The sequence below is a fragment of the Heterocephalus glaber genome, unplaced genomic scaffold (assembly GCF_053883595.1).
Source record: "Heterocephalus glaber isolate CG9 unplaced genomic scaffold, H.glaber_assembly_v1.0 deba00001072, whole genome shotgun sequence".
In the NCBI taxonomy this organism is placed as follows: Eukaryota; Metazoa; Chordata; class Mammalia; order Rodentia; family Bathyergidae; genus Heterocephalus; species Heterocephalus glaber.
The window spans coordinates 2,540,871-2,566,339 of record NW_028258189.1 but is presented as its reverse complement, the minus strand read 5'-3'; the positions used below and the strand labels follow the sequence as shown (position 1 = coordinate 2,566,339).

Sequence of the window (25,469 nt, the reverse complement as noted above, 5' to 3'; positions counted from 1 at the left end):
GCAACAAAGTCCCTACCAATGAGCTGTGGGATGAGGCTGGCCTCCGTCTTGCCCTCCCAGGGTCTGTCTTTTCTGATGATGGTTCTGGTTTTCTTTTTAAGTTTCCTTTAGCATATTTGCATGACGGAGATATTTTGGAGATAGAACCAAAGGGTACACCTGAAATTTCTTTGCCTTATGTGTTCTTGGAATTCACACCCTGGAGGTAACTTTTATACAATAGTTTTAGTGCACTTGCATTTTGACTGAGATTAGGTGCATCATTTTCCACTTGTTAGCCGCAGATGGGCTGGACTTTCTAGCATTTGGCTTTTCAGTTGTTGGATTAGGGATGCTGAACCTGCAGTGCTTGCATTTCACTTTGCACTTTCTTGATCTAAGGGTTAGTTGTTAATAAATAGAGAATCTATGTACAAATCCAGCAGATAATCCCTGTGATATAGCCAGAATTTCATCTATTTGCACAGGAATGCACCATAATGATTTCCTTTCGGTGTAAGTGATGAGGAACTGTACAGAACAAACTGGTTCCTTGCTGACAAGAACTGTACTTTAATGAATTCACATGATTTAATTGTAACCATCATTAAGTCAAATGCTTGCTAGGGAAGTATCTATGCATGTGGTTGCTCTTGGAGATAACACCATCAGAAATCATTTTGAATGGCATCCTACTTCGTTGATGTTTATTCTGTGTTTGCACGTGCGTGTGTATGTATGCGTGCATGTGTAAAACTTTCATTCATCTCTTATCTTAGGAAAGGAGCTACCTACCACCACCTACCCTCCCTGGCAGCTCCTTCATTTTTGTATGTTGCTTTTGGCCTTTGCCCCTTCCAGCCCCTCCTGAGATCCTAAATGATTGTCATCTATTGTGGTGGCTGATGGCAGTAGCACCTTGTGCTCTGACTGTGTAACAGACGTTGCCAGTGGGGTGCTTGGAGACTCTGTGGAGATGCAGAAGAGGGTCACCTGCAGAAATGAAGAATTTAATTTGCCAGTGCTCTCCGTTCTGGCTACTCTGGCTTTTGTTCTCACATCCCTGTCCTTTCACAAAATCCTTTTCTTTTGCTGCTATTTTGTACTTGTCTTTGCTTTTTTGCTGGATGATGTCACCCATGCTAGAACCTTCTTGGCACCGCCAGGAAAGTGGCAGCCCATTTGTAGATGACTAAAATGTTCATGGCAGAGGCACCACAGCTGTTCACGTGTGTAACAGACCTATGGAAATATTTCTCCTGCAAGCTGCTCAGAAGTGTTTACCACAGTGACAGAGTAATAGCTGGGACTATCTGCCTTACAGCCTAACAATTAAGCAGCTCATATCCCAAGGGAGGAGGCTGCACACACCTGCACCAGCTTTATCAAAATCATGTTGTTGAAATGCATCTGGCTTTCTGTAATGCAGCAGAACCACAATGCTGCACCCAGGGCTGGGATTCTGCAAGCTTTAGGGTATCATTCAGCAAAGTTAGGCTTATCTCATAGGCATACAAAACCTGAAAAGGGCTCCAGCTCTGTTGATCTGCAAGTGTTCCTGCCACCCAGCCTGTTCTACATGCATTCATTAACAAACTCAGCAAGAAGAGAATGAAATTGGAAGAGATTTTTACAAGACAGACAACACTGTGAGTCTGAGGACTGTGAGCTTCTCAAAGGTTGGGCAAGAAATGGTTTTCTTTTAGAGAGAGGAGTCAACAAGGTTAGAAAAAGTGGAAAGTAGAGGAGTGTAATGAAAATGTGGCCTCATGAGACAACAGGTCAGAGCCTGTTTACCACAAGGGCAGCTTGTTACTGTATCTGGTCTTGCTAACGATAAGCCAGAGTTCAGGGGGCTGGAGAAAGGGGAGGAATGTGTACAACCTCTGACCCAGGTGGGGAGCAGGATTTCAGCAAATCATTTCTGAGACAAAGAAGGAGAATTTGGATCTGGATTATCTGGCCCTGACTCTTTACTAGATAACTAGATAGACAAGGGACATTCAGGAATCTTTTCTTAGCCATGTGGGAGTGGGCCTCTGCAGTCGGTCACCTTGGGGAGCACAAGGAGTGGGCTATATCAAAGGAGATATTAAAGGCAAAATTGTTTAGTGTCACTTGTTAAAGCATCATGAGGAAGACTATTCAGGACCGTCTCTGTAGGTACTGGAAACACTGCATGGGGTTGTGGAGCAGCGGAGAGAGACAGGGCTCCGTTCCAAATACGGAATGAGCAGGTGGGGTTGGGGGGTGGAAAATTCCTAAGAGGAGACATCAGGGGTGAGGGGGAGTCCAGCGATAGCAACCTAACAGGATTCTTGCTGAACACAAAGCAGAATGATCAGACATCGCCTGAAGAGCGAAGCAATCGGATATTAGGGTTGATCGAACTTCACTTTGAGGGTGTTGCAGGATAAGCAATCAATACTGGAGTGACCAGGGTGGAGTGTCAGAAGCCGGGCCAATCAGATATGGAGGGTGTATGTACGGGGGGGGGGGCAGGTTGTTCTTTATAAACTCACTTACCAAGCTCCCCGCTCAAATGTGTTTTGCACCGATGTGTGTAGAAGGAGCAGACTTAGGAATGTGACATTTGGTTAAGCAAATATTTGTCAAGGGGGTTTCTCAATGTTTGGTGTTTTCCAAGGTCAGAGCGGGCAGGTAAAATTCAACCACACCAGTGCTGTGATTTCCACCTGTGGATGTCTTTTTCCTGCTCCTGTTGGATGGGGTTGAGCTTCAAGGCAGAAAGGGTTCAAGCAGCCCACCTAGAGAAGGGATGCTTCTCTCTGGTGGGGTTCAGTGTAAGAGACACCTCATGGCCACGAGATGAAGGATAGCCAGCAGGCCCACACATGGATCTGCAGTCCATCACTTAGTATGGAGGGCATCTAACCCAGGCCAGGGGATTTCCAGAAGATACAGCCACCTCAGCACATGTGCAACTTAAGACAAGAATAAACTTCCTGTGTGAAAGAGAAATGCGGTAACTGACCAGCCTGAATATATGTATAGGAAGAGGAGAATGCTCCAGTCTCCTGTGCAGCCTGTCCTCTGTCCTCTTAACTGTGTCTGTATCCTACTGCTGCTGTCTTGTAAGACCACTGCCAAAATCAAAGTCGCTGGATACTCATCTCTTAGGCAAACTGGACCCGAAGGGAACAATGACGCCCGAGGGATCTGGTTCGTGTGGGCCATCCAAAACTCATGAACAAACAGCTGGGCAAAACACAAATGCTTCTCGTGTTTTGTGCTCAAGCAGGGTGCTGGTGGCCCGGCTGCAGGAAAGGTGAGAAAGGTACAAAGGCTCTGTTTAGGCAGGCCTGCTTGCAGTGATAAGGCTCCTTGTGGGAATATGTTAAGATAGGCTCACTGGGGCAGAAACCATGAGAAGAGGGTAAATAAATTAGCTCTGAGTCAGTATCTTCCCTATCATTAGACCTCTTTCCCAACAATACCAGTGGAAACTGAAGATGACTTAAAGGTAAGAAAATGTATTCTAGGACCCATCTTTTTTGCTTTTACATGGATGGATGGATGGATGGATGGATATACAATTAGATGAGAAATAGGATGGATAGATAGAGGGAAAGATGTTGGATGGGTATATGGATAAATTAATAAAACAGATACCTAGATAATACGTGGAAATATAATGGATGGATATGAAGAGAAAGGAGAAGTAGCATAGATAGATACATAGATCATAGGTGGAAATATGGATGATATGTAAATAGATGGGAAATGGAATACAATAGAATAGAATAGATACATAGATAATAGATGGAAACAGATGTATGGGTATGATAAATAGGGTGGACAGATCGATAGAAAAAGATATATGGGTGATGGGTGGGTGGATGGATACGAAATTAGATAGATGGGCAGATAGGATGAAAATATGGCTGATGGATAGATAGGAAAGTAGGTGTAGGTGATAGGTGATATATAAGTAATGACATATGGTAGATGGGATGATAGAAAAATAGGGCTAGCAGGATGGAAAGATAAATGAGAAATACATAAAAATGGAAAGAAAAATATAGAGAGATGGTAGATGATATGCTAGAAGATGGACAATAAATTAATGATAAATAAGTAGATATAAAAAATTGAGTCATAGATGACATATTCATGACAAATATGTTAGATGATGGGGAAATATATGAATAGATAAATAATGATACTTGATAAATAGAAGATAGATAATAATGACTGAAAGATGGGAGAAATAATGACAGAGGATGTAGATGAGAGAGAGGCTAGATCACACTTTCTGTAGATTGATAGGTACTGATCTATCTGCACAGAGGAAAGACTGCTTAGCCCGCTGTTCTATGGGTTCAGTTGCCAGAGCATTGGGCTCTGAAGTCTGCAAGTCAGGTGACTTCATTGTGGTTGTGCAGTCCAGCGCTATCACCTCCATTAACCAGGGAGCCAGAGCTGCCGCTTTAACCCCGGAGGAAGCAGTCAGTAAGAGCAGGAGAGCCGGACACTCCGGCTGCGTGTTCTTCCAACATGTGTCATCCTGCGTGGCTTTCTTTAATCTGTTGCTTGGTGATTTCCATTGATTATAATGATTTTCTGTGATGCCTGGCAAGAGGAGGTTTAGGAGGGGTTATAAATGGGGCTAATTAGGAAGAGGCAAATGGCTTTTTCAAAACATTTCAGGGACCCATAATTAAATTATGTGGCCAAATTATTTGTTAATTATCTTGCTGTGAGTCTGTTCCGTCTGGAGAGCTCATTCGTGGCCGGAAGGGTAGCAGGGAGCATGAGGCAGATGCTTGGCAAGGGAGGACGCGGACATGTGTTTGGTGGGGGGAATTCATGTTTTATTGGGGTCCTTTCTCCACAGGTCCACTGGGATTTTTCATTCCCGCTTCACTTTAGCTGAGATGTTGAGTTGGATTGATTGTGATCAGACAGCTCTTGGAAGATCCTGCTCCTCGTTGTGGACAGTGTCCTTACTCTGGCCTCAGACAATAGCCACATCCTTTCTCTCTTCTACAGATAGACATTTGAGTGTGCTGACAAAAAAACTCAGATTTAAAGACACCTCCCATGCCATTTTCTGCTCTGGGTAAATCGTGATTAACTCCTAACTAATCACGTCTGCGGAACTGTTTTTGTGGTATTGAGGAATGAGTTCAGGGCCTTTGCACTGTACTCCATAGGGTTTATATCGACCATTTATTGCATACTTTTTAAATCAGAACATTGTACTTGCCTTTGATGTTTGTCTCTGGTGAACTCTAATAATAACTTCTCATTTTCTTTTACTAATTCGTGTTTATTTTATTTGTGAAAAATAACCTGTAATTCTCTGCTACAATCTATAAAAACTCTTTATCATGAATGTATTAGATTTTTTTTAATACTTCTTCAGAACTCAGTGATGTTCTTTTACAATGCAGAGTGGACGTGTTTGGGGGCACTGAGATTGAACAGGAAGGAAGTGCCAAAAGATTTGCGAAAGAAAAATTGAAAGAGGGAGAAATATTAGCACATCAGAGAGGAAAACCCTGTGTTAGGAAACGGAGACACAAAAGAAAGTTTCCTTCTTGTCAACTCTTCATAATACAGAAATGATAGAACTTGAAGGAAGAAGCAAAACTAAAAAAATTCAAATAGTGGTCAGTGATTGTAGTAATTCCATGGGTGGTGTTGATGGATGAGGAACATCTAACAAGCCTGTCCTCCAATCAGAAAGCGAGGAAAAAACATTATTATCAATGTTTATGCACCTTCTGGACCAAACAATATGGAACTATTGCTATTTATTCAAAACAAAGGGGTTCAAAAAGTCATTTACAACTTAGAGTAGGTCTAATAGACCAAATAATTGAAAAATACGGGATAGCAAAACTCAATAGGAATGTCCATCATCAAGGTCTATACCATTATATTTGGTGGGTAGACATTTAATTGAAATTATGTCACCCACAGAAAAAAAGGGAAAAAACTGCAGGATGATATAAAGTGTGTTGTTCAAAGAAAGACAATAATGCAAAAAGAATTTGGAAAGAGACTAGATAATACTGTCTAGATTGTAACATTGCATTTTTGACTGTTTTAAGATATACCATACACAGAAAAATTACTGAATAAATTTGAACAAAATTGTTATTTTTCTATTTCCTGTTATGTAATCTTATAAAAATTAATGAAAAAAAATGAAAGTTTTGGCCACCTTGTATTTACATAATTGGAGTGGTAAGTGGTTAAATTTTGAGGCAGTCTTGCTCAGTTGTCCAGTCTGAGCTGGAGTTTCTCCTGCTTCAGCCTCCCATAGTGCTGGGATTACAGAAGTGCTATGCCACCACTTCCAGCTCTGCAAGTGTGTTCTGGACCACATGGATTCCTATTGCTATCACCTTGCTATGCCAGTAACTCTCTATTTCTCTCCAGTAGCAGGACCCAAAATTTTTTCCAACACTCCTTTGAGACATCTTTTTTTTTTTATCTTCTAAGTGCCTCCCTATTAATGGGTACAAAGTAGGAATAGGTTTAGCCTTCTAAGTCATTCCATGTTCAACTAGCTAAATTTACTTTGTATTTCATGAAAATCTTCATATGGCTTGCAATTAGACCACATCATCATATTAGCATCCCTGAGCCACCGGTGGTGTTTGCTAAATATGAATTTCACTCACTGCATTTCATTTTCATTGTTTCCATGGTCTTCCAACCTCCCCCGCCTTTTTTCCCCTGGAGTGACCAGTTATCCTCCACGTGTTGGGTAAATATTCCAATAGTCCTTCCGTGCAAATCGCTGATATAGATGGTTGAATAGAGTAGACAGCACAGTGTCAAAATCCTTTGGCAGATGGGACAACCCTGCAGCCAGCTCTTCTGTACAGCATTTGTTCTAGACAACCATGATTCATAGAGACTATACCAAGAGATTGCCAGATTCCACCCTCGAACAAATTCATCCTCCAGTTGATACAAAGAGAGAGAAGTCTGGTAACATGACCTTAAAACACAGGAGCCCGGCATCTTTTCTAGAGATCTCAGGATGGTACCCACCGATTTCCAGGTATCTTTTTACCTGCACACAAGTCATTTATAGAAATATTAATTCAGAAATCTCATGTATGCAAGGCAATTGAGTTAACTACTCCATCCTTTCTAACATGTTCCCTGGTTTACTTAAAATGATGTGGTTGTTTGTTGAAACTGCACTGAATGCTGCTCTGATCAGGAAATGTTTCTGTGGACATTTACTTAATGATCATGGCAGAGCCTGTGCCTGTATTAGTCAGCTTTACTCTGTGTTGCATAAGCACTGGTTAAGACTGAATGTTCCTGATCCCCACAGTTGTCACCCCCACCCCCCACCCCCCGGGATGGTGTTAGGAGGTGGGGGCTCTGGGAGATGATGAGATCCGGAGGGTGGAGCCTCATGAATGGGATCCGCATCCTCATCACAGAGACCCCAGAGGGCTCCCTGCCCCTCCCACCAAGCAAGGACACAACAATCAGGCACCATCTACGACCCACGACCCACGAAGCAGCTCTCACCAGACTGGGAATCTGCCACTATTTGACCTGGAACTTTCAGCCTCCATGGCTGTCCAAAACGTTGTTTATGAGCCAGCCAGTCTATGGTACTTTGGTATAGCAGCCAATATACACTAAAACAGGAACATTTAAACAAATACAGATCTGCCACCGGCTAATGAAGTAGAATTATATCTACTGTCAAGTATACTCGTGTTGTTCGAACTTGGATCTTCTTGGTTTATTATTGTTAAAACTGTCTGTCTGCAAGTGATGATAAACTTGAGCTTGCATTAACTCATTGTACGAAAATTCTTGCCAGGGGCATCTGTACTTTCTAAAGGATATTTTATTAAACTACTCAGAGAAGGATTGAGGACAAAAGGCTGACCTGTGTATGAGGAACAGTTCTCTGAGCTACAAACAAAAAGGTTTTTTTTGTTTTTATTTTTGTTTTTGCTTAAATTCTTTTATTGGTACATTTTAGGTATGCAGTATGTTTACATTTATCATCGGGTGCTTGTACCTGATGTATCTTTGTTCGTATTTTTTCCCCATTACCTGTGTGTCCTTCACCCCCTCCACCCTTCCCTATTTATATAGACTTTGTTTCCATTTTTTTCTTTGCTCATAATTTTTCCTTTCCCTTCTTTCCTTTCCCCTTCCCCTCCCACTTCCCCTACCCCTATGAGCCTTTTCTTCCTATTTCAAATTATCAGTTATTCATTTTAATTGCTTTGGTGGATCTAGACAGTTATTGTCACTAAGTCTTTTGTATTATCTAGACATTTGTAATGGAGTCCACCTCAGCACAGAGAATATTACCTTCATGAGTGGACTTGAAAATCATGTTGTCTTCACACCTGTCTTTCTTTAGCCCCGGAACCACGTTTTGCACTTTTCATACCAAAGCTTAAATCTCGTTATGCATTTATATCATAATTGCTTTGCATAGGAAGGCAAGTTTTGAACCATTTCCTCTTAATCCTAATGAATGACTGCACAATGAAGTCTACACACTTTTCCTCATCCAAGGTATTCTACTGATGGAAGATAATTAATATGCTTAAGCATTGTGAGTACTTTTCTTCATTTTTAAAAGAAATTTGTTTGCTGCAGTCCCAATAGGTGAATGCTCACTTCAGCCTACAATGGAGGGGGATCCCAGTATAATAGATTTCAGTACCAAAAGCAGGATAGTCCAAGAAAACCAAGGAAGGGAATCACCAATACCTTAACACACTAAGCTTTTAAATTTTTTTATTGAACATACCTGTTTATATTGAATTACCTTGGTTTTTTTTAGTGAAAGATAATGAGAGTCCAAAGACCTATAAACTAATAGAAAAGGACTTTTTTTTAAGCACCACTAAGAGAAAGGAATTGAAAAAAATCCCAACATTTTAAGAGAAACAATTAACTGAATATTAAATATTTTCTTGGTAAAGGAAAATTCTGTTGCCATAGTGTTCTTCCTTGAATTTTTTACTTTCTTAAGTTTTATCGGAGTTTTGAATGCTATTCCTAGTTGCTTGAACTCTAGCTGGGAAGAAAGTCTATGATTAAAAATAATGCTATGTAATGATATTAGATTATTTCATAGGAGTGTGTGTCCTTCAGGTGATTGTGTCCATTATCTGTATTTTTTCCCTGCTGCTTTTGAAGAGAAATCATGAATGAGTGAGTTAAATGTATTTATTTAGGTGAAAGCCACCAGAAGACAATAAACTATGTAGATACTCATCTTCTCCTCTTTCCCCATCATGGAAATGTGCAGAGACCTGTAGCAGCACAGTGGCCCTGGACAGAGAAGGATAAGACTTGGTGCAGAGAGAAGGAGAAAGGAAAAGCGTATTGTATCGGTCAGCTTTTCATTACTGTGACCAAATACTTGATAAAATCAACTTTGAAGAGGAAAAGTGTATTTGGTTCATGGTTTCAGAGCGTTCAGTCCCTAGGTGGCTGGCTGGCTCCAAGGCAGAAACATCATGGCGGAAGACCATGGCATAGTGAGGGCTCCTGACCTCATGGCATTGGGAAAGCAGAGCAGGGAAGGTTCCAGAGAGGAAAGGACCAGGGTCCTCGTATATACTTCCTACTCCTGCTTCTTGAAACCTACGTACTCCACTTGGACCCCATCTTCCAGTAACATGATCCAGCATCTTCCCCAAAGCCCATCAGCAACCAACCCATCAAACCAATGAGCCTTTTGAGGAGACACATTACGATCCTTGAGACCAGTAGTCTCTTACATTTGTTCTCAACTTGGTAGAATATTTCTGTTGCTATCAAGTATTATGTTTTTCGTTCTGCTTATCCCTTGGCTGATTTTTCTCTTCCTGTGCTGTCTGCATGTGAAAAATGCTGCAATAAATAATGGAAGTTCAGGTATCCCTGACACATCTTGATTTCAGTTCCTTTGGATATGCACCTAACATTGAGATGAGTGGTTTCCCTGAGTCATCTGGTAGATCTATGTTTAATTTCTTGGGGAACCTCCACAGAGGCTGTACCTTACCCCATCTCCACCAGAAATGTGCAAAGTGTTGCCTCACCATCAATTGTTACCTCTTTTTGCCTGCTGTTTTATAGTAGCCATTCAGACAGGTATGAATAGATCTCTCACTGTGGTTTTGATATGCATGTGCCTGATTAGTGATGTTGAGCATCCTTTCACATGTTGGTGAGCCACTTGTATGTCTTCACAGGAGAAATGTCTAGCGGAATCTTCTGTCTGGTTTTAAATTAGTTTATTGGCTCTTTTGTTACTGAGTTGTAGGAGTCACTCCTGTATAACCCATTGAGCCATTAATCACATAGATGGATTAATCCATTCATTAGATCAGAGCCCTAATCCTTTTTGAGAGCCTTACCTGGTACTTCCTCTTAACAGCTCACAGTGAAGACTAAATTTTAACCTGAGTTTCAGAGGGTACAAAGCATAGCAAGCGAGATGGAGGCTCTCTGGTGTTTCACTAGGGAATGATGTAAGATGCAGCTATTCCAGATCTGTCTCAACCAAAACTCTGCTCCTTTTTGGTTGGTACCTGAAAATCCCTATATGCAGAAGTAGCCTCACTAGCCATGGTAACACTTTCATTATCTTCTCTAATCTCCATCCTTAAAGACCCCAGAATGTCTTTCCTTCCTGTGTACTCTAGACAGCTCTTGATTAACTTGTAAGGGCACACAGAGTGAGTCCATTGTGGATCTGCAAGAAAGGGCAGATCTCTTAGTTCAACAGGAAAGAAAATAAAAGTACCGAACCAGTTAAAGAAGGGGTAGAACTGAGGCAGAGGCTACAGGCAGGAGGAGAAGATGACCATGGAGGAAAAGCCTACACAGGCAGGGGCAGCCCTGGGCTTTTTCTCTGACTGGCACCCTTAACATTGAATCCACATTTCTTGTTTTCTTTGAAAGCTCCTCCCCTGGAATCTGGGAGTTAATCAATGACTCGGAACCTGATCACTCCTTATACACTTTGAACAGGTGGAGAATATACAGGCTCTGTTGTTTCTGAACTTGAGCCAATCCTGCCAGAAGTCAGACAGAAGGGAGGGGTTGCAAATTCACCGAACGTTATGTATCAGCCTTTTGGTTTATGCTCCTGTGTACGTTCTCACAAAGCCCTTCTGTTATGTATTGTTACCAGTGAAGACATCAAGGTCATTTCCATCTGGCCCTCTCACCCTTTCCTCCATAGCCCATTCTGCTGAATATCTATCTATCCGTTGTTCTCTGTTACCAAGCACATCCCCAATATGGCAGTCTCTTCACATCCCCAAGAAGAAGGTTTTAGGATGGCCACATCTCCAGTAGTGCTGAGGACACCATGTAGAAGACACTCGTAATAAAGCTCATAAATTGTAAATCTAGGAAAGTTCTGACAATTGGAAAATGGCAACACTTTTTCATTTGGAAGTTGAGCCACTGAACTCAGGGAGAGAGAAATGGCTTCCTTCCCCATGATGAATTTGTGTTGAACCCTTCACATCCCAGAGCACCCATGATTGGGTCTTGACATCTTGCTGGAGTAGTTAGAACTAAAACCAGAAAAGGAGGATCCTAGCTAGGAACTCACTCAAATGCATTCCAAGTGCAGTGGGAGGATTGATATATAATAGGGTAACAAGCATGACTGTAATTAATTTCAGTCCACTTTATCTATGCTAGGCACCACTTACATTTGGGATGCTGAGTCAAGTTTAGAAAAAACACTATTTGAAAATTATAGACTTCTGAAGTATAGAAACGTTAAAGCAGATTGAAATGGTAAAGCGTATTTCCAGTGTAGGTTGGTGAACATGCTAGATTTCCTGGGTAATGTGAGCCCATTTCCTCTTTGATTTTCAGAGAAGAGAGAGAGAGAGAGAGAGAGTGTTTAAATTCCAGATAACCTCTCATCTTAACAGGCAATGCACTCATTGCAAAATGTACTTGTGAAAAACTGAAAAACTGACACTTTATCAAAGCTTCATGACATCAAATATTTTCTAGGGAGCATGATGGTATGACTAAATATTTGCTTACTGTAATTATGAATTATTATGTGAAGACTGGGTGAAATGATTATCTTCTTTTACTGTTGAAGAAGGCCATGCAAATTAACACCTCGCTTCATGAGATTCAGCTCTTCAGAAGGAAAATCATATAGCAGCAGCAATACAGTTTTTTGTAGTATTTGGAAACACGTTGAAATGTTAACATTTATAAAGCATTGATATCATAGACATTGAAAATAGTAGGGTAAAGTCACATATACTCGTGTATGTGTATAAACTATATATATTTATGTTTAAAGCTGTGTTTATGATCAAAGATCTTTATATAGTTTGTCATATGCTACTATATAGATATGCACACACATGTGTATGTAGTACTATACAAACACCTATGCTCAAAGTGCACTTTTCCACTTATTTAAGAATTCAGTGATAAATTATGTGATGAATAAAAGTTTCAATTTGTGGTATAAATAAACAAAAAGTCTTATATTCAGGAGGAAAGGCAGCAAAATACAGCTTAAAATTATCAAACGTTTTATTGTCATATATATTGATTTAAAAATGCTTGAAAATTTGAATCTTGAAGGAAAGAGAATGCTGGAGCAGTGGTCAGAATTCCAAGACTAGGCATACCAGCAGTTACCTATTTGGCATCTCATTTTTCTACGTTTTGTCTTTAAAAATTACATAATTAATCCCTAGTAGTAATAATAAGTATTATTCATGGTGAACACGATGAATTATGCATTTTCCCCTAACTGTTCACACAAGCTAAAGATGAACACAATAAAACAGAAAAATTCTCCAGCAACATGTTCCCTTGTACTCTTTTTTTTTTTCTTTTTTTTTTTTTCAGTACGAACATCCGAGCAACAAACCATGGCAGGCTGCTGCTGAGGGCATAGGTGCTTTATTAGAGAGAGAATGCGGGCAAGGAAGGTTCCCTCATTCCAAGAGGATGGAACAGTCCTGGCTATCCCGACAATGAGATGTGCAGGGTCTCTGGCCAGACTGCGGTCAAAACGGGAAGACACTCAGTCACAGAGTCATGGGAGTGCCACACAAGCCTAGCTGTCAGCGCAGGAACCATACAGGCCAGCACTTGGGGCAGGTCCCTTGCACATTCATCATGAACTATACAGAATGAGGCTGTACATGAGTTAATTACAAGAGTCATATTTACAAAAATCTGTACACACATTTGAAAAACTCACAAAAGTGTCATCTATGTATCACAAGTTGCTAGACCAAAATATTAAAAATGGGATAAAAGTATACATTTCTCTTCTCAATTCTTTTCAAAAGGCTTAATATTTTTAATGCACATATATGCTACTTCCCATTAGCAAGTCCTATGAAGAGATCAAGCAGCCCAGCATTCCTTGAGCCCCCAGAGGCCATGAGCCGTGGAAGACCCAGCCAGGGGACAGTGGACAGAGCTGGAGCAGGGAGCTGGCCCACCGTGTAGAACAGAATGCTGAAATACAACAAAAGGAAGATGTCTTTGGCTAAAACTTTGGCATTAAATAAAAGAGGCAAACAGAATGGAAACATAAAGCCCTGCCAGCAAGGTTGGGTAAAACAGGGGCAAGGTGACCTTGGAAGCTGGCTCCAGAGCAGTGGAAAAACCAGGCCCGGGCACATACCTGGATGATAGGAGGCTGTGTTTCACCGGGTGGGTGTGCCTCCTGGGACTGGCAGGGAACGCATATGAAAGGAACAGGGAAGGGCAGTTGGCCACCTTGACCATAGCCAGCTCAAGTGACTATAAAGTACATGTAGTGCAAATGTTGCAACCAAGTACTGTGGACACGACTTGCCTGCCTTTAAAGGTCATGTGGCAATGTGGGGTCAAAGGCAGGACTTTGTCCTCGTCCTGGGTGCTTATATCAGCCACAGAAAGAGCCCCAAGTTTTCCCAATATGTGTGGAACAGGGGTTGACGTGTCCTGCCTTCTTCTGTGTTAGTCCAAAGCTCCTGGGTCCGGGTATCAAGGCTTAAAATTTGTGCTTCTCTTTGCAGTCTGTGTTCCCTGCTAGCAGCAGCAGGCTTAGGATGGACAGAGGAATATCTGGGCCCCTTGTCCCACAGCAGAGGACCCAGCCTGAGCCTACCTCTGAACATTCCAACAAACCTTCAACACTGCCAAGATGTCCAAGAAGACCCATAGGGTGGCACAGAGGCCCACAATTCCATGGGCAGAGGGACACAGGTAGTGATGGCCCCAGGGGAGCTCTGCTGTTCTCAGGTGGGCACCAGGCCTTGGGTGGCCATACAGGGTCACAGAGGCAATGTGGTTGTTCTGCATGATCTCAAAGATCATCCGCTGAAGACCAAAGCAGAATGTGGAGCCAAATGTGTTGGTGTTGTTTGGGGATGAGGACCTGTACAGGATAACAGGCTTCTCCACAGGATGGCCCAAGAGCTCGTGGATATTGTCCCACTTGCTATAGGTTGTGCAAGTTTCTGTCTGACCATCTTCATTTTCTTTCTTTATGGCTAGTGAGATCTTGAACTCACAGCAGTGATAAATGTTAAAGTTATAATGCCCAGGATAATTGGTATGTAGAACAAACTTCTTTACTTTGTGTGTATTTGCATCGAAGAGGATATCCACTCCAAGAGTGAAGTAGTTACAAAAGTAGTCATTGCACTTGGATGGAACTTGCTTATGAGGGGAAGGAGAATGAATTTTCATCTTGTCTTCTGACTTATAGAAGACCTTATGTGGGGAGCCAAGCATGCTAAGAACATCTTGGCAGGAATCACCAAAATATATGGAACGATCAAATAACCGCATCTTGGCATCTGCTAATAGGCCAGGTCCACAACCTGCAGCAGGTAGGCGAAGTCGTAAACCAGAGGGTCCAGTTCCATCACGAAGAACATCTACACTCTCAGCATACACATTGCCTAGGAAACAGCTCAGGGGCATCATGGGAGCCTTGGTATCTTGTAGGCTGTTTCCACTGTAGATGTACATTCGTCTTACAGTTGCTCCATGGGGTATCTGGAGAGAAGCTAGACCATGGGCAAAATTGGGCTCCAGGATGAGTTGCGCCAAAAGACTGGTCAGTCTGCTCAATGGTGGGAGCTATGGCCTTAGAGTTGAAGTGCACTCCACAATATTTTAACTTTACTTTAGTCAAGTCATATACTTCAATCACCTTAAGTCTCTAATTGAAAGCATCAGCCAGTAGTTTGATCCCGTCCTGAGTCAGGTTAAGGACGAGGTCATGGCTTAGAGGAGACTGCTCACTGTAGAGAACCTGGACATTTTTGATGATTCGACAATGCTTCTGAAGCATAGCCACTGCCTGGGCCAGAGGCATTCCTGTAATCCCAGCCTTTGGGAGGCTGAGGCAGGACTGTCATGAGTTCAAGGCCAGCCTGACTACATAGCATGACCCCAGCATGAATTCCCATTGCTCGTTTCCCAGAGAGCGTTCAGACACCACCTCTAGATCCAGCATTGGTTCTGCTGGCTGGGCCCAGACGGCCTCCCTGCGGTTTGGCTGACAGGACCAGACCTGCCCAACACCACACCTCACCTTACTTTACCTCCAGTTCCTTTGTACTCTTGCCAAGGTCATTCTCATTTTTTATGGCTGAGTAGTATTCCACTTTATAAAAAAAATGTCTTTATCCAGTCTCCAGTTGATGGGCAGTTGGGCTGCTTTCAAGTTTTAGCTATCACAGACTGTGCTGCTATGAACATGAGTGCACATATATCAGTGTAGTATGATTCTTTTAATTCTTCGGGGCAGATATCCAGCAGGAGAATAGCTAGGTCAAATGGGGCTTCCAGTCCTAGTTCTTTGTGGTATCTCCATACTGATTTCCACAGTAGTTGCACCAGTCTGCACTCCCACCAACAGTGGAGCAGGGCTCCTCTTTCCCCACAGCCCCACCAGCATTTGTTATTGGTTGATTTCATGATAGCAGCCATTCTTTCTGGGGTGAGGTGGAATTTCAGCATTGTTTTCATTTGCATCTCTCAAATGACCAGTGATGTTGAACATTTTTTCATGTATTTATTTGCTGTTTCTACTACTTTGTCTGAGAAATTTCTGTTCATTTCAGATGCCCATTTTTGGATTGGGTCTTTAAATTTGAGAGGTCTGATTTTTTTAAGTTCTTTATAGATTTTAGATAGTAGATCTTTGTCTGAGGAACAACAGGTGAAAATTTTTCCCACATTGCAGGTTGTCTCTTCACTCGGTGGCTTCTCTTGCTGTGCATAAGCTTTTTAATAAGAAGAGATCCCACTTGTTGATTATTTGTTCTGGTTCACGGGCAACTGAGGTTTTGTTCATAAAATCTTTTCCTACACCACTATCTTCAAGAGTTTTACCTAACATCTATTCCAGTGGGTTCAGCACTTCTGTTTTAATATTTAGATCTTTAACCCATTTCTATTTTAGCTTAGTGCATGGTGAGAAATAGAGGTCTGCTTTTAATCTTTGACAAGCTGAAACCTAGGTTTTCCAGCACCATTTATTAAAGAGGCTATCTTCCCTCCAGTGAGAGTGTTTGGCTCCTTTATCGAAGATGAGATGACTGAGTGTGTCTGGAGTTGTTTCTGCATCTTCTGATCTGTTCCACTGGTCCTAAGGTCTGTTTCTTTGCCAGTACCATGCTGTTTTTATCACAGTAGCTTTGTAGTATAGTTTCAAATTGGAGGTTGTGATATCCCCTGCCATGTTTCTGTTGCCTAGAATTGCTTTTGCTATTCTGGGTCTCTTCTTGTTCCAAATGAATTTTTGGATTGTTTTCTCAAGGTCCATGAAGTATGCTACTGGAATTTCCATTGGGATTGCATTGAATCTGTATAGCAGTTTCTTCCTCAGCTTTTTCTTTGACCACTTTTAGAAAACGACAGAAGTGGACTACAGCCCTCGCGCTATCATTCACTCGCTGTGAATTGTTGAACATGTGATCTCCCTCTCCTCCTCAGTTTCCTCATCTGTAAAATGGAATGGTAGCCGAAGCTGCCATATTGGTCACTGTGAGTGAATCTAACATTGGTGATCCGTGGCAGACCATCAGATCCAAACGGAAGGAAGGCTATGGGTTACTGCCTTTGCCTTTGCTTCCTACTCTTCCCTGTCCAACTCTGAGGCCTTCTTTTCTTCTCATCAGTGCTTGTTGTTTTGAGACTGGATTTGTACTTGGATGGTCTCTGGAATTCAAGAGAGGGGCCCCCTTTCACGTGCCTTGCCTGGTGGGGTGTTCAGGAGACCACTGAACAGTTATTCACACTGAGAATTCCCCAGCTGCTGGACTGGACTGAGAGGTACCTACTGCCTTGACGAATCTGGTCCTGTCTGTGCCAGCATCATCAGAGCCCAAACTGTGGAGGATGTTTTTTGTTTTTTGTTTTTCTGTGTGGAATGGTTTTCTGTGTTGATAATTGCACGCCTTGTTCCTGTTTTTTCCTAATTAGAAAACAGTAGAGTTGGTTCCAAATAGACTCAGAGAAGTGGCATCAGATTACAGATGTGTCATCATTGCAGGGTTGGGGACATGTTAGGAGCCCTTTTCTTGTTTGGCTTTGGAAACTGAGACCCACTGATACTGGGGGATGTGTTCAGACCCTGGATGCTAATTCATGGAGGAGTTGGGATGGAACACACTGTCTCTGGACTTCTTGCTCCCTGCCTTTCTTCCTATCTGAGGAGGCATCGCCTGGGCCAACGCAGAAGAGGGAGACCAGGAGAGGGGCCCAGGAGAATCTTCAGATATGCACAAATGAAGGTTACTGAAGCCCTCCCGAAGACTTTTAAATATAAATGAGGAAATGGAGCCTGACTTAATTTTTAAATGCTTTTCTTTATTAATACCTTGTAAATATTCTTACATTCACATAACTGGGTGGGGATGACTGACTGCATTTAAAAATACAAAGACTGAGGCACAGGCTGGTACCACAGGGCCAATAAAAACAGGCTTCCTAAATCAATAAAATGTGAGCATTTATTTTAGAAGGATCACAAGCGATTTCTTCGACAGCTCTTGAAAACAAGTTTTTGCTGTCTCCATGTCAGGCTAATTTTCTTTATTGATTTAACACAAGAGCTAGCTGGGTATGGTGGCACGTGCCTGTCATCCCAGATACTTGGGAGACTGAAGCAGGAGGTTCACGAGTTCCAGGACAGCCTAGGCAACTTAGGGAGAACTTATGTCAAAATAAAACAAATAGAAAGCTGGGAGTGTGGCTGCTTTAGAAGATCTTGGGTTCAGTCCTCAGTACCGTTAAATAAATGAATGCATGAATTAATTGAATGAATGAGCAAATGAAACAAAACGGGACCTGTATTAGATAGTAACATTGTGAGCCCAATTTCATTGGTTATACTTTGCTTGGATTGGACAAAACTCTTTTCCTTTTTTAAAGTATGGTTTTCTTTATTTGCTGTAAGGCCTTTTTCCACAATGAGAAAATAGAACCAGGAGCATTCTCTTTGCCCTGGTAGTTTCCCTTATGTAAGCGCAATGCTAATTTTCTTTTAACGAACAGATTTAATATAATTACATCTCTAGTTATGAAAATGTTCTTTTTTCTCTCCATAATTATTCTGTTTTAGCAGTACCTACTTTCTGAAAAAAAAAAAAGGTTTTTTTGCCTGCTCTTGTGCCAAATTAAGGCTGTTTGGGAAAACAATTTAATTTTTAAAGAGGAAATTATGCAGTTTGGGGGAGTTAATGTACCATGCTCTTAATATTTTGGAGTAGTGAATTATTGTTTAATCTTTAAGTACTTTTATACCAACTAACTGTTTTATTAGTTTGAAACATCTTTATAAATACTTTCTTCTAAGCTGGGCTTGTTGTATGGGGGCGGTGGGGGGGCGGTGGTGGTTAAAGTCCAATTACCACAGAGAGTAATAATTTATATGTAGTGGCTCATTACAAACAAATTTTCACAGGTTGATACCTGGGCAGGATGGTGTTTCTCTTGCCAGTCCTAATAAGAGCTTCCCCAGGCACATTTCGGAGCTCTAATTAACGACATACTGTTGCACTGAACTACCGAACGCTATTTTGTGCTTCAGAGGTGAATGTAGATACTGAGATTTTAATGAGTTTTTATCTTTTTTGAGTTCAATTTTTATTTAAAAAAAAAAAAAAAGGTCTATACAGGCACTAAACTTCTCTACCCAAAGCACAGGAGATTGTACTGTCTTTCTGGAGAGGTGCATACATGAGCAGCAGCATCTTTCCCATTGGGACATCTTAGTGGATCCATATTAATGGGGCCATATTAATGGAGCCTCCCAATGGGGCCATTTTAAGGGAGTCTTCCAATGGTTCCATCTTGACATGGGGCAGATTCATGACCCAACAGCCCCAGAATGTCTTGGCTTCATTGCTCCCTGGATAGGTTTTTGTTTCCTAACTCCTGGGCTGGTCTGGGTACCAGCTCCCTGTGCGGGAGCTATTGTCTTGATATCCAGGGTGTGCCCAACCCAACTGCCATAAGACAGCCAGAATAATTACCATGAGGATGCAGATCCCACTCCCTCTGTCACCTTTAAAGTCCTCACTGTCTCTCTTGTCACTTATATGTAAAGATAAATGGCCTGAGAATGCCCTCTATGTCTCACTCTTTCTGTGATTTCTCTGGACCCGTGTCCAATTTCTATTGAGAGTTTGGCATGGAGAACAAGAACAGAAATGCAAACTAGGAGACACAGTTATAGGAATGCTATAGATTCAGCCATTTATGCAACACACATTGGAAAAAGAACACATACAGAGTCACGGTGTATACAGAAGACCCTCTTTATCTATTGATTCTGCATCCACAGATTCAACCAACCGTGGACTGAACATATTTGAAAAACAAGGAGTCTGTATTTAACATGTACAAGCATTGTTCTGTGTTATTACTACCTTGCCAATACTGTGTAATAACCATTTGCATTGCATTTAGCTTGTATTCAGCATCACAAGTGATCTACAGATGGTTTAAAGTTGGTATGATCTGTGCATATCCTAGGCCATTTTAGGTGAGGAACCTGGGCATCCTCGGGTTTTGGTTCCCGCAGAAGGTCTTCTGATGTTTTCAGTTTTCAAGTGTAAGACAAAAATCAGCTTTCACGTGGTTGCTTATATAAATTCTGACTCCTTGTATATGTTTCTTTGTTTGTTGTTTTTGGCAGTACTAGGATTGAACCCAGGGCCTTCACAGTAAGCTACTTCTGCAGCCCTTCTTTTTATTTTTAATTTTACGTTTTGAGACAGGGTCTCACTAAGTTACTGAGTTGCCCGGGCTAAGCTCGAATTTCAGATCCTCCTACCTCAGGCTCCCTGAATTCTGGGCTTACAGGCAGGCACCACCATTCCCAGCTTGGACTGTGCTCCTTAAAATAAGATCAACACCGCATTTAGGGTTACTGGGGTGGGAAGATTTTTTTTGCCGGTTCTTGTGCACAGAAGCAGACTTCTCATCGTAAACAGTTGGACTTTGTATTTGTCAACTACTGTGTAACAGAAAGGCCCAAATTTAGCAGCTCACACAGTGCATCTACTTTTTGTTTTCCTGTTTTTTAGGGTTGACCCCTCTGGTTGCAGGTCTCTCTCAGGCTGCAGTCATGGTGCAGCAGAATTCTTTTCTAGGCTCACTCAGATGCCTGTCGGTAGGACTGAGTTCTTTGCCGGCTGTTGCAATGATATCCTGAATTCTGTGTTGCTTGTTAGCTGGACAACTTCCTCACCGGTGTCTCCAGGAGGGGCAAGTATTTCCTCAGAGAGCCATCAAAGCTGAACATGGTGTTACAGGCCTGTAATCCCAGCACTCTGGAAGGCTGAGGCAGGAGGATCCTAAGTGTGAGCCCTGCCTGCACCACGTAGCTATACCTCATCCCAAAAGTTAAAAAAAAAAAATGTTTTTGAAGGCTGGGGTCGTAGCTCAATGCAAAGGCTTGGTTCAGTCCCCAGTACTTCAAAAAGACATTTAAAAAAAAGTACAAATAAAGCCAGCAAGAAATAGAGTTTGCAAAGAAGATGGAAGTCACATTGTTTTGCGACTTAATCAGAGAAGTGATACCTCGTCACTTTCTCCATGTTCTGTTCACTGGAAACGAATGCCTCTATCTTGCCCTGTATTAATGCACTTTTTATGTAGTGCACAACCTATAAATATGCATGCTAATCATGCCTACCAGAGGAAAATGCTGATCCCTCACTGCGGCGCTCTTATTGAATCCAAGTTCTGAGCGTGGGATTTCATTCTCCCCATAATACTGAGTGGGACGATTTTCATGATTCCCACTGTGCACATCAGAAAGCTCACAGGCTGAAGAAACAGCTTGCAGTTTGGCTGCTAGCTCGATGGCAGGGAGCAAGCCCTGTATCCTTACCTTGCCACAACCACATTTCTCAGGCCACTGCTTCTCTGATGGGTCCTGTAGAGTGTTCTTGGATGTTTATGTCGTCCCCACTTCCATTTTGAAGATATATGTAACTTTCTCATGCCGGAAGTAGGGCTCGCTCATGGAAACTTTCCCCTCGTTTCTATTTCTGTATCACACCACATGGCCATACCCAGATGGGGTGAGGTGGGCCAGTGGCCAGAGGTAAGACCTCTTGGAGACCTCTCTCCAGTGCCCGGTCGCTGCATCTCCATTTTCCTGCATGCACCTTCCTTGAAGGCATTGGCCCTTGGGCTTACGGGTAACCCTGTCACCACGTGTAAGGTGCTGTGAGTCTCTCTGTCTGTATCTCTGTCCCTGACTCTTCATTCCTGCCTCATGTGACCTGGGACAGGGAACCTTCCCTTCTGGCTCAGGACACCCTCCTTGCCCAGGGTCTGTAAGTAAAACTCTTAGCCCTCCTGTCCTTCCCTGGTGGTATTTACAACTTGAAGCTTCCTCCAGGAGAGCTAGAAGCTTCCCTCGGACCAGTCCTGGTTTCCCAGGACACCAAGAAGAGCCAGAGGTTATCAGGAAGCAGAAATTAGACACAGGACAGATGAGAGCCACAGGATGAATCTACCGGTGTGCGGGAAGCGGAGAGCTAACACCATGAGGTCCTAACACTGCAAGGAACTGGCAACCCATGTTCTTTTTTGTGTCTTTAGGGAAGACCTGAGAAAAGACACATTGGTCATCAACTAGTGTATAGGTAGAGTTTGTTATGAAGTGATGGAATAGAGAGAGAGAAGGAGGGAGGGAGGGAGAGAACACCTTCAAGCATGAAGATAGCAGATGGACTGAATGAGGTCTCAGGTTACTTCCTTATAGAATAACAGTCTTTCCAGAAACCTCTTTTCCTTCTTTGAGGGTCATTGTTCTTAATCAAATCAAATGGTCTGTTGACCTCCTCCTGAGACAACTAGGTCCCTCTTTCGGTAAATGTCTCCCTTTAGTTTGTTTGGAGACCTGGAGGTTTTTCTAACCCCTCACCCATGGTCAGGACTTCATTAAGGAATCCAGTGCTTAGGAACACACCTAGCAGATGTTATATTCCTTTGAGCTAAACTTGGAAACTACAACTTCTGTGGATTCTCCATATAGTTAATGATTAAGAAAGTAAAGTTAAAAAAATCACATCTTCTTTGCTTTTCATTTAGAGCCTGGCAGACATCCTCTCTCCAGGTGTGGCAATGCCTTTCTGTCTAACACCAGTGTAGCAAGTTTCCCGAAAGAATTATCCAAAGAAGGGGCACTGTGAACATGGTCAGCTCTCCTTCATTTCTAGGGTCTTTAGCCGTACTGGGAACAGAGCCCTGGTTTAGCTGGGGGCTCTCACGATAGTTCCGTCCCTGTATATTCCCTCCTTGGACCAATCAGAGGTGTACTGGGTGATTCTTTGTCTTATTTGACCTCAAGACTGCCCGCCGTGGAATTTTCTCCCCAGGTTTGCCCCCATCAGCAGTTAGCTGAATTGCAGTGGATTTGGTGGCATGGCGGATGAACTGCTTTCAGTTAAAGACTGCTCCTAGCAAGTGACATCTGTCTAACACTTTATCACTTTGGAAATTTGTTATGTTCCTTATCCCATGGGAGCCTCCTGTGGTCAGGGAGTCACGGGGGCATCTCAGTATTGGTTAGAGAGAAGTAATTCAGTCGCAAGGGTCCAGAGTTCATGGCCAAACTGTTATCTGGCTGGTGGCTGGAGATGAAACCCAACCCAACACTCTTAATCCTCTGTCCATTCCACGGACTCCTCCCAAATAGAAAACACAAGCTACTGGAGAGAGTGAAGGAGAGTGTGGAAGGAGAGGGTGGTGGTGATGAGAACAAGACAAGCTCCATGATGCTCTTTACTTTTGTGGCTGCTCTAAGTAGAGTTGTTTCCTCAGTCTCTTCCTTGGGTAGCTCTCTGTTCCCATGTAGACATACAACTGATTTTCCTGTGTTGAGTTTGTATCCTGCAACTTTACTGAGCTGTTTTACGGGTTCTAGGAGTTTTTTAGGAGGGTCTTTAGGATTTTCAGTATCGTGTTGCCTGTAGTCAAGCGTTGTTTGATATCCTCCTTTCCAATTTGTGTGACCCTTATTTCTTTCCCATGTCTGGTTGCTCTGGCTACAACTTACTGTAATTCATTATGTATCTCAAAACAGAAGGGAAGATTTTGAATTTGTTCTGTGTAATAAACAGATAAATGTTCAAGGTGATAGATATGCTAATTACCAAGCGGGTCATTTTCCAATACACACCTGAATCAAAACATCATCTGGCACTTATAAATATGTACAAATATTATGTGCCAGTAAAAAAATCATTAAGTATCAGTGAAAAAGAATGACAAACTTCATGCCATATTTCCTTGCTTGGTTATCTTTAGAGGATGTGAATAATGGGGAGCTGAATTTGCTTTTTATGGAAATGGGAGATCCTTAAAAGAGGGGGAGACAGTAGGAAGTAGAATGAGGCAGAGAAACAGGGAGAGAAAGGGAGAGAGCTGGCCCCTAATTACCCATGTATGGGAGCACAGATTCTTTTATCTGGGTTCGGGCACAGCAGGGGTAGAATGACTGTATGGGGGAGAATAACTTCTAATGAAAAAGGCAAGTGGGCACCTGCCTCCCAAGCGCAAGGTCCTGAGTTCGATCCCCGGTACCAAAAAAAAAAAAAGGCAAGTGGCAAGTGGGAAAATACACAGAAGGCAAGGGTAGAAGGAATGCTTGGAGCATGATGAGTTTTCTGTGTTTGTGTGCTTGCTTGCTTTCAAGAGGCTATTTTGAGAATGCTGCCTCTGGACAAGAATGTAAGAGCTTTGAGAGCATGGTATACCCAAGGATCGTGCTCTAGTCGCTTTGAAAGTGCTCTCGTGGGAGCAAAGGAGAAATGTGTGGCCCCTGCAATGCACTGGCATTCCTGAATCTGTGGTAGATGCCAAGTTGGCTGTATGAGGGAGCGAAGAAAGCGGACTATAATGTGCTATGTCTAAGAGGGGATGAATAGCAGGTGCCATGCCAGTACTAACTCAGTGGCTGCCAACTGAGGTTGACTGTCCCCTGGAAGATATTCAGCAACAACTAGAGACATTTTTGGTTTCATGCTTGGGGAGAATGGGGAAGAGGTTTGGGTTGGCACACTGCTGATACCCAGTGTATCAGGCCAGGATGCTGCTGAGCACCCTGAACATCCTGAACACCCATTATGCCACAACCCCACCACAAGGAGCTTTTCCATCATACGGAAGCAAAAACACTGTGTGACGTGCTGTAGAAGCTGGTTAGAGGCTACAAAATTACAGTGAAAGTGGAGGAAGATGTTCTCATGTTCTGTAGAACCTTAGGGTGATAGTACCTGATCATAATTTATTGTATATCTTGAAACACCTAGAAGAAAAGAGCTTGAATCTCCTCACCACTAAGGGATGACCAGAGTGGGAGCAGATGGGTATACCAGTTGCCCTGATGTGATTATTACACATTACGCACTGTATCCCACAAATATGTACCACATCACACTGTATTCCATAAATGTTATAATTATTAAATACCAATTAAAGCATAGGTAAAGTACATACATTGCCCACTGCATCGTGTTTACTCAAAAAGCTGTAGTTTTAAATGAAAAACTTAATTTTTTATATCAAGCACAATATGCAAATGGCAATGGAGTCATGATGCATGACCACAACCTTTTAGCTCCTTTTGGCTTCTCTGATTCCCATCTACATCATGGACATTTAGCAAGCAGGGGGTTATTAACCATGCTTTGTACAACTGACTGAAAATACTAATGCATTTACAAGCTATTCAGTCCACGTAAGGGCCCCAGATGCCCCAACCATAAGCTTTTAGTAGCATCACTAATGGGTGTTTGTAGTAATCTTACAAATCATTTGGGCCCCACTCTTTATAATTAGAAATGTGTGCTAGTTTTTAAATTTTTCCTTTTACCTGTAAAACCTTCCAGCCATTAAGAAAAATCCTTCATGGTCCTTAATATCCTCCTTTGTTGAAGTAGGGTGAGGGATTTTTAATTAATCAGATTAAGCATCAATTCTTAGTGGAATGT

At 42.3% G+C, this 25,469-nt stretch overlaps 1 protein-coding gene across 9 annotated transcripts in view; it reads left to right on the top strand.

Moving 5' to 3' along the window:
• Positions 1-25,469, top strand: part of Sts (steroid sulfatase) — a 169,396-nt gene that overhangs the window by 60,105 nt on the left and 83,822 nt on the right. The window contains exon 1 of one of the 9 annotated variants that reach the window (XM_004867342.3): positions 2,513-3,268. The exons of 6 other annotated variants lie outside the window; for them this stretch is intronic. In XM_004867342.3, coding sequence (XP_004867399.2) covers positions 3,144-3,268 — 125 coding nt within the window. In that variant the 5' untranslated portion in view covers positions 2,513-3,143. 2 more of the 9 variants (XM_004867345.3, XM_021246399.2) reach the window with 2 other exon arrangements.